General features: G+C 46.2%; 1 protein-coding gene across 1 annotated transcript; it reads left to right on the forward strand.

Moving 5' to 3' along the window:
- The first annotated feature begins 865 nt into the window (after positions 1-865).
- si:ch211-202p1.5 (uncharacterized protein LOC103909337 homolog) lies at positions 866-9929 on the forward strand. The gene is made up of 4 exons (XM_035144284.2): positions 866-1477; positions 4676-4838; positions 8636-8755; positions 8868-9929. The coding sequence occupies exons 1-4, from the start codon at positions 1417-1419 to the stop codon at positions 8971-8973; spliced, it is 450 nt and encodes a 149-aa protein (XP_035000175.1). The 5' UTR covers positions 866-1416; the 3' UTR covers positions 8974-9929.
- Positions 9930-10134: the final 205 nt, after the last annotated feature.

Genomic DNA, 10134 nt, shown 5'->3' on the forward strand with positions numbered 1-10134 from the left:
CCGCCCTGGTGGGATTTCTCTGGCCCGCCCCGGTGGAGTTTCTCTGGCCCGCCCTGATGGAGTTTCTCTGGCCCGCCCTGATGGAGTTTCTCTGGCCCGCCCTGGTGGAGTTTCTCTGGCCCGCCCTGATGGAGTTTCTCTGGCCCGCCCTGATGGAGTTTCTCTGGCCCGCCCTGATGGAGTTTCTCTGGCCCGCCCTGGTGGAGTTTCTCTGGCCCGTAACATGAGATTTTGATTTCCTGCTCCTCCTGAATCCTGCAGAGATTTCTGTTGTCTTTGACTGGGGGTTTAAGACAAGTGTCTATACTGGAGTAAAGAATGTGTGGACTTTTGCTTCCACTGATGATGATGATGATGGTGATGATGGTGATGATGGTGATGGTGGTGATGGTGATGATGATGATGGTGATGATGGTGATGGTGATGATGATGATGGTGATGATGATGGTAATGATGTGGTGATGATGACAATGATGGTGATGATGATGATGATGGTGATGATGATGATGATGGTAATAATGATGATGATGGTGATGATGATGAAGGTGATGATGATGGTGATGATGATGATGATGATACTAATGATGATGATGATGATGATTAATGATGATGAATGGTGATGATGATGATATTAATGATGATGATAGTGATGATGATGATAGTGATATTAATGATGATGGTGATGATGATATGATGATGATGATGGTGATGATGATGATGGTGATGGTGATGATGGTGATGATGGTGATGATATTAATGATGGTGATGATGATGATGGTGATGGTAAGTGATGATTAATGGTGATGATTAGTGATGATGATGATGATGATGATGATGATGGTGATGATGATGATGGTCATGATGATGGGATGATGATGATGATGATGGTGATGATGATGATGATGATGATGATGATGGTGATGATGGTGATGACAGACCAGGTTGTTAAGTGTGGAGGAAGCTGCACAGAGACAGAAGCACAATGAGAGCATGGCAGCGTCTGACCAGGAGCAGAGGAGGCTGGGATTAATGACGACCACGCTGAGGAGGTCCTCCCCTCTGTCCTCCCCTCTGTCCTCCTCTCTGTCCTCCTCCTCTCCTCCTCTGCAGCTCAGTCGCTCTGAGCTCGTCACGTCGGGAGCTTCTCCTGGATCCTGTTGCTCTTCCTGGGTGGCGTCTGTGACCTGACAGGATCAGATGGACATTTCCGGTGTGACCTTCAGGAGCTGGTTTCCTCGCAGTTGACCGGGAGCAGTTAGAAGCTCAGGTGTCTGTTCCACCAGGAGTGTTTTCTGCTTTGTGTTTGAAAGGTGCCATAAACATCTTGGGCTTTTTCCCTCCACCGTGTTTTATGACTGGAGCTGCTGGGAGGAATTTACGGGACGACTCACAGATTTGTCACCTGGAGTCTGCAGGATGGACGTCTCTTACGTTTGGCTCCTCACTGCGTCTCTGATGTTGTTCCACCAGAACCAAGGTAACAGAAAGTCTGAAGAGACAAAGTTCTGCTTCTCTGATGAAGATGTTTCAAGATGTTTCTGGGATTGAAAATGATGATTTTGATGCATCTTCTTCATTATGTACTGAAGAAAAGTTCATTGACACTTTGAGCTTTAACGTCGTTAACATTTTTCAGGGTTAGTTTATAAAATGTAAGTGAAATAAGTCAATGCATTTATATATGATACAAAACTGAGGCGTGAACAGAATCATTCATTTTCTTTATTTTTATCTTTTATTTTTTCACATTTTCTTCAACAGACCTTTTCTCAGTGAGATGGGTGTGTCCATGTTGGGGGGGGGGTGCTGTCACATTTTAACGAGTTAATTAACTGTTAATTAACCGTTGACATGTTGAACTCATCAGATAATCTCTTTACTGCCCTCTGTCAGTTTTAAAGTTCCACAAACAAACAGACGGCAGAGAAATGGTGAATCTGAACATTTTAAAGTCGAGGTGAAGAAGTTAAACAAACGCCTGTGAGTCGAGGAGCGTCCCCGTGCGCTCAGGAATGTAACACAGCCATCTTTTATGTCTTATCACATATGGAGGATCTGGAATGTGTTCACGGGACCTGACTGGTTTGTAGATTCATGGCCACACCTGGGACAGCATGAAGTGAACTCAGTGAACGATCTGAGCTTCAGGTGACTCTGGTTCAGATGTTCATCTGATCTCAAGGTTCTCAAAGTAATTCTTCGTTTCTCAAACGTGATGTTTCATCTGAGGGCGGAACAGGATTTCAACTTCTAGAATGAACAAAACTCCCCTCGAGCAAAGTGGTCAGTGTGTGTGTGTGTGTGTGTGTGTGTGTGTGTGTGTGTGTGTGTGTGTGTGTGTGTGTGTGTGTGTGTGTGTGTGTGTGTGTTTGTGTTTGGAAATGTGTGTGTGTGTGTGGAAGTGTGTGTGGTGTGTGGTGTGTGTGTGTGTGTGTGTGTGTGTGTGTGTGTGTGTGTGTGTGTGTGTGTGTGTGTGTGTGTGTGTGTGATGTGTGTGGTATCTGTTCAGCTTTGTGTTTGGTTTCATGGAGTTTGAGGGCGACACCAGAGCAGAAGTGTAACAGAGGGTTCAGACGTTGTTGTGATGACGTGTCAGCGTTTCGTTAGCGTTTCGTTAGCGTTTCGTTAGCGTTTCGTTAGCGTTTCGATGGCATTTCGTTAGCACTGGGATTTAAACGTTAAAATCAGTGAGTCATCAACAAACGTATCATTCACATTAGCGCCACATGGTTCTCGTACCGTCGTCTGTCAGACACACAATGTTTGAGTCGTACAGAATCAGACAATTTGATTGTAGCATTAAATCCTGGTCATCAACACCGTGAGAAACAGCTGTTAGATCCTGAAAAGCCCAACGAGACATTTCTAGTTTGTCTTCCTTCGTGTCCCGTTAATCATCTCAGTCTCTTTTTAAAAAGCCGCCCTGTGGCTGGGTCCTGACCTCAGCAACAATTAAGGCCTCACATACCACCTCTGGACCCGTGGAGGTCGTCCTCGTGCCGCAGCAGGTTGCCTGCTGGGTAAGTGTCCTCAGTGTCTCCTCGGAGCGTCCAGCCCGTTTTACTTTTCTAACCTGTCTGGGGATTTCTGCTGGAGACGCTCTCCAAACCAGGCAGAGGGTTGATTCTGGCTATCATTTGGCTTCAGCACCTTTATTAGCTCCCAGGAAACTTGAGACTACCGCGGCTAGAACAACACGATGGACGTGAACTGTTCAGATTGTGTTCTTTACCCCCACAGCTCCGTGCACACAGAGCGAGGCCTCTACCTGCAGAGCGACTCCTGCCAACGCAAACAGCAGCTCACGGATTAAACTGATCCGCTGTATATTGTCTGATTGGTCAAACCCTGTGGAGCCGGGCAGACGCTCTCATAACAGGGCAAGAAATTAAACTGTGGCTTGGCAGACTCCGGGGGGGGGGCTCTTGGGTTTTCCCACATTTCTTTATCCTGCAGCCTCAGACACAAACTGCTGCAGATATTTGCACATGTACACAAAGTGTGCAGGCTCATGGCCGGTGGGCTCGGGCACAGAGAGAGCAGGAAACACTGAGAGAAATTACAGGAAGTTTCACCGGCAACCTGAGGTGAAGGAAAAAGAACTTAAAGTACGACTTGTTGCCTTTAGCAAGGAAACAATAAAAGTTTGAGTCCGTCGCGTACAACGGGAGGTTGGCACTAATCCAAGGGTTTGACGGCCGAGGGGAAAACGGTGCACGGCGACGAACCACCCTGAGAGTTTCTGTAACATTACGACTTGTTTTCTGTTGTTCTCCCAGAACGTGAGATGGGGGGGGCATCTAAGAGCAAGATCTTCAATCCTCCTCTTCCTCTGTCTCCTTCACTTCCTCCTCGTCCTCTTCCTCCTCTTTGTCCGCCTCCTCTTTGTCCTCCTCCTCTTTGTCCTCCTCCTCGTCCTGCTCCTCGTCCTCTTCCTCCTTCTCCTTCACTTCCTCCTTGTCCTCGTCTTCCTCCTCCTCCTTGTCGTCCTCCTCACCCTCCTTCTCTTTCTCTTCCTCCTCGTCCTTTTCCTCTTCTTCCTCCTCGTCCTTCTCCTCCTCTTCCTCCTCCTCGTCCTTCTCCTCCTTGTCCTCCTCCTCGTCCTCGTCCTCATCCTCGTCCTCGTCCTCATCCTCGTCCTCTTCCTCTTCCTCTTTCTCCTTCACTTCATCTTCGTCCTCTTCCTCCTCCTCCTCGTCCTCCTCCTCGTCCTCTTCCTCCTCCTCGTCGTCCTCCTCGCCTCCATCTCCTCCTCCTCGCTCTCTTCCTCCTCATCCCCTTCCTTCTCGTCCTCCTCCTCCTCCTCCTGATGATTCTGTCAGGCTTTTGATGGACCACACATTTCCACACTTTGTTTTTGTTTGTGGGTTTTTGTGTAATTTTGTAATTTGGATGTTTGTGTGAAGGTTTGAATCATCTTTGATTTTCTGAAATGCACAAGAAATAGAATCGTTGGTGGAACAGCGCCCCCTCTGGTGAAGCTCGTCCAGATGCCCTGACTGAAAGTGAATAATGTCTTTAACGGAGTCCTGAATAAACGAATGTGGATTTTTCTACAGAAGTTGTGACGTGTGTGATGATGGAAACTAAATGTCATTTTATAATCTCCTGCAGCGTAAACATGACGATGACTTTCTCCCCCTCCTCTTCCTCCTCTTCCTCCTGTGCTTTCCAGCCTCCGCCGTCTCCGTTACAAGCCCCCCAGCGAAGGAGGGCCCCCTGGTGCAGCTCAACCACACGGCCCACCGGCGAGAGAAACGCTGCTCATGTGAGAACCAGAAAGACAAAGAGTGCATCTTCTTCTGCCACATCGGCATCGTCTGGGTCAACAGCCCGAGGTGAGAGAGGGTTCATCAGCTCTGCTGCGATGAGAATCCTCAGTAACCAGTCGTACACAGGTTTTATCAGTCATCAGGAGAACGCTGCTTATTGTCCATGAAGAAGCTCGACGTTAGCGTTCGGGAGCTAAATCCAGTCACCTTCACTTCGCTGTTTTCTTCGTCTCGACAAAATGTCTTGAAAAAAATCACTGCGTCGATTTGAATCACTTCTTGTGTGATTAGATTTAGTTTGGAGACAAAGATTCCTCCTACCTCCTACCTCCTACCTCCTAGCTTCCTGTTGAGGGAAAACCATGGTTTCAAGATTCTGGATTCTTCAGACTTGTTAGTGTTTGTCCTGTGGAGCAGCAGCAGGTTGTTGGGTCCGACTCGTTCACACCAACACGAACATGTGGGAACATCCAGGCGAGGGGCGGGGCCTGGGTAGAGGGCGGAGCCTGTATAGCAGCAGGGGCGGAGCCTGTAGAGCAGCAGGAGGCCGGACATGACGTATAAACTCTGCTGTGGAAAGATCAGTGTTGTTGTTTACAGCTCATCCACACCGGCGTCGGCCCTCAGCACCAGAAGATCTGGAACCTCCTCGTGTTTCCAAGGTGACGTCTTCGTCTTCTACGTGTACGGCTCCTCTTCTTCATCCTGAGATGTTTGTGTTCTTCCAGTTTCACGTCCGTCACGTGTTAGAAACCTCATCAACACGTCCACTCGCTCACTGGGAAGCTTCCACACATTGTCCTGCTGTTTCCTCACATGGACTCACTCTGACATGTTGCACACATTCTACCAGGAGGCTGCAGGAGAAGATCCAGAAAACACTGAAAAAAAAAGAAGCACTGACTCAGACATTTGTTCTCACATACAGAACCTCCAGAACCCGTCAGGAACACGTCAGGAACATGTCATATATGGAGTTGTGTTGTTTTTCCCACACGTCATAAACAGAGAAAAACAGTGTTTTATAATGAATGAACGTGTGCGTTGAACTGGACACGGGATCGTTATATGAAACACTTGAATGGGAACCAGATGCACGTCTTGCTTCACAATTGGTTGCAGTTAACTTCATTTTAGTTCAGTGTGCACAAGCAACGAGTGGCCAGTTAGATGTGGTGGAGCTAATAAGAAAGCACACCTTTCCTAACGAAGGGTAATTTCTGCCATGTTTCCTCTCGCTGCTTCCAAACAGCTCGTTTTAACCCTTGAACACGAGGAGACCACAGCGAGTCTGGAATCACTGCGGTCGAACCCTGATCTGCCCACGACCACTTCACTCCTCGCAGCCTGCTTCCGTTTAAATTAACCCTCTGAGATCTGCAGCAGAAATGTTCCTCCAATGTCTACGTGGGTATTTTTACTTCCTGTGATGTCATTTCCTGGAGAATCTTGAAATACTTCACGAATCTGTACGACTCATTAAACCATAATAAACAATAAAAGTACTGAAACTGTGTTAGAAATCAAGAAAGAAAGAAAGAAACATGAACTAAATATTTTTTAACTAATTTTTTAATTTTCCCCTGCTCCTATCCCGACCTCACGCGAGGAAACAAACGACGTCATCACGATCGTACAACAACAACAACGAACAAAAAGAACGAACTTTCTAAATCTCATGGTTTTTATTTTAAATCGATTCAAACTGTATCTCCTGCAGCCACTAGGGGCCGCCTGCAGTGCGTCTGTTGAGATTTATCGTATATTCCTTCGTTAACCTCCTCCAGTCACATTCACAGTGATTTCACCACGTCTCTGTGAGCAGGACGCTGAGCTGCCGATAAGTCACATTAAGATTTTAATGAATTCCGGGGAGAGAATAAAACGAGGTGGGACCAGAATAGCTTCCAGAGAAGATCTAAAAACAGCTCGCGCAGCAGCGGGACCCTCTCACTAAGTCTCAGACTGTTAGTTTGGTCTAAACATAGCCGAGTGGTAAACTGTGATCTTCCTGCCTTCATCATAAAGACGTTTTAAACTGTGGTGGCACAGCAGTAAATTCACCCACAGAGCCCTGCGGCCGACAGCTTCTCCTGCAGCTCTGTGCAAACACACTCGCTGGTTAGCATGTTAGCACTGATGTGGTGTGGTGATGCTAATATTTTTCATTTTGTCATTTAATTATGTTTCCAAGTTAACAAATCATGTGTCCAACATGAAAGTGTCCTGGTATTTAGTTTGGTCTCTTATTTCCTCCTGAACAACAAGGTGAGCTGCGTAAAACGTGAATTAAACCTCATACATTGTATATTTTTTTAACTTGTGTATTATACAACATCGTTGAAGTAGTTTTTGGACATTTTCATGAAGAGCTGTAACGTGGTTCGTCTTTAAAAGGTGAAACGTGTCCGTGTTGTGGTCACAACTGGAAACAAGTCACCAAAACATCGAGTCAGAGATGCACCATAATGTTTGTGGTTTCCCTCCGAAAACTAACTGCACTGTTCACCGTCGTACAAACGAAGAGAAGGAAATGAGTTGTCAAATATCTGGAGCTTCTCATGAAGAGTAGAAGAGTTCAACAGGGTTTGGTGCCGTGGAGCCATAACTCAGTGATTTACAGTTCAATCCTTCAGGTCATTTAGATTTATCCCTCCCCTCAGTGGAGCTGAACACTTACAGACGAGTTGGAAGAACCATCACTAAGTGTCTGTAGTTTGTCGGGCGTCTGTCTTCCTGCTCCTACGCTCATTTGGCAGGTTTTCCTTCAATTTGTCACAGAGCAGTAAAGACACTGAGGCGGAGGTGAAGCCATCAGACGCAGATTAACGACACAAAGGTTAAACAAGTGCAGAGCTGAAGGAATAAAGTAGAGATGAGTGCACAGGAGCTGAAGGATGGAGGAGGGTTCAGATCAGGGGAAAGATGGAGGATGAAAAGATCACAACTGGCCACAAAGTGGAAATGAGACCCAGATGTGCTGCCATTAGGTTTAAAATAAAAACATCGACATAAAATGGGTTTTCACAGCAGGACGGAAATCTGAATCAAGTTCTCGTTCCAGAGAACTTTGGTCAAACACATTTTACCAAACCCTCAGAGATCCGGATGGATGGATTCACAGACAGACAGACAGACAGACAGATGGATGGATGGACAGACAGAGGGACAGACAGATGGATGGATGGACAGACAGAGGGACAGACAGACAGATGGATGGACAGACAGAGGGACAGACAGACAGATGGATGGACAGACAGAGGGACAGACAGACAGATGGATGGATGGACAGACAGACAGACAGACAGACAGATGGATGGACAGACAGAGGGATGGACCTGAGCGCTGACAGCAGAGACTCTGGAACGCTCCAGCGACTCCTCCTCCTCTGGACTAATGAGAGTTCAGGGAAACGCTCCGTCCAGACGAGGGTGAAAGTTTCTTCATCCTCAAAAGCAGATGTGGAAACAGTGTGTGTGTGTGTGTGTGTGTGTGTGTGTGTGTGTGTGTGTGTGTGTGTGTGTGTGTGTGTGTGTGTGTCTTTATGATCGGCCCAGAGTTCAGAGGTCGAATGTGTTCAAGTTGTCCGTCTGTTCCATTCTTGTGAACAACTTGAGGGAATTTCTTCGAATTTAGTACAAACATTAACTTGGACTCACAGATGAACTCATTAGATTTCAGTGGTCAAAGGTCAAAGGTCACAGTGACCCCATAAATCTGGAGAACAATGTGTGTAAATGTCTGAAACTGCAAACAACCACAGGATGGTGATTCTCACATGTGTTTATATATTGTGTTTTGTATAAACCTGTGTGGGTCTGCAGATGAGGAACAGGTGTGAGTGTTTCCTCTGTGTCTTCCAGCCGCGTGGTTCCGTACGGATTCGGATCAGTGCGACTCAGGAGGGAGCTCAGACGCTGCTTCTGCACAAACACACAGGACCACGAGTGTATGAGCTTCTGCTCTGTACACACACAAACAGAGTGAGGACACACACGCACACACACACACAAATACACACACAACACACACACACACCTAAACAGTAATGACTCACTTTCTCTCACGTCACTTCTCATCCTGTTTTTTCCTCAGAGGGGAAAACACGGAGGTGAAGAAGACAACTGACCAACAACTGAAGAGACACAGAGGTGCATTCTGGGAAAAAAGGAGCCGACACACAGTCAAACACCAGACCTGAGGGAGGAAGGAGCGTGACACCAGCTCGTCTGGAGGAAGCGTGTCATGTATCAGGAGCTACTAACATGGACCCTGACGGCAGTTTGGACATGTACTCTGTGTTTATGTAAATTTAATGAAGTATAAGATAAGAAACACTCATGTTTTTAACATCTGGCTGATCAATTAAACATTCAGGGAGTTTAACCTTTGACCTTTCTGTTCTGAAATGTTGCAGCAGTCACACAGGCTTCGGTAGAAAGGCCAAAAAAACAGGCACCGTAAATAAAGGCGGACAAAGTGTCTCCTTCCACTGCACAAACACAAAATATATCAGAGTCGTGATCATGGAGTGGAGGCGGGGTATCGAGGGCCCACTTGACCAATCCTGAGTCAGTCTCAGCTGTCAATCATGACGTCTCAGCCTGTTTTTATATCATCAAATAACTAAAAACCAAACTGATCAGAAACACTTGAACAAACATCAGTGAGATAAGAACGACCTGAAATGAATTTAACGTCTACCTAGATTTTTTAGCTTGGTCCATGTCCCATCTGCTAACATGGAGGAGGTGGGTCTATACTGCAGCCAGACACCAGGGGGCGATGGAGATGATTTGGCTTCATTTCTGGGAGCCATCACGTCGTCCATCTTTATTTAGAGTCAACCTATTGACTAAAATTGTGACTTTTTACAGAAACGTCTTCAGTTGTGGTGAATGAGTCCTGTTTGATGACGGCAGGAGACAAAGTGTTGACTTTATATTCATATAAATATCTTAAGCCTTGTGATGGACTGTTTTAAATCTGTGTTCATACAGTGGCTCTGACATGAGACGTGACCGAGCCCCCTTTAAAAAACTGTGACTGAATATTAGGGGAGAAACGTCTCAATATCATTTCTTCATTATACTGTATTGTGTAGTAAAGTAATAATATTTTATGACATCATGAGAATAAACTCATGAGATAAGAGTGTGTGTTGTATGTTCTGATGATAACAGACTTTAATGAGCTGTGCTGTGCGACAGGACATTTCTATAAACAGATTCTACATGTGAGTATGTCCAGTTTAAAGGGACAGGAGGTTCACGGTGGAGGAGCTCTGGTTGCCCTCAGTCTGCTGGAGAGAGAAGGAGGTGGAACATCAGATATCAGCTTTTTCATTTATTTATATCCCTAT

This window comes from Hippoglossus stenolepis, chromosome 20 (genome assembly GCF_022539355.2).
Source record: "Hippoglossus stenolepis isolate QCI-W04-F060 chromosome 20, HSTE1.2, whole genome shotgun sequence".
Taxonomy (NCBI): domain Eukaryota; kingdom Metazoa; phylum Chordata; class Actinopteri; order Pleuronectiformes; family Pleuronectidae; genus Hippoglossus; species Hippoglossus stenolepis.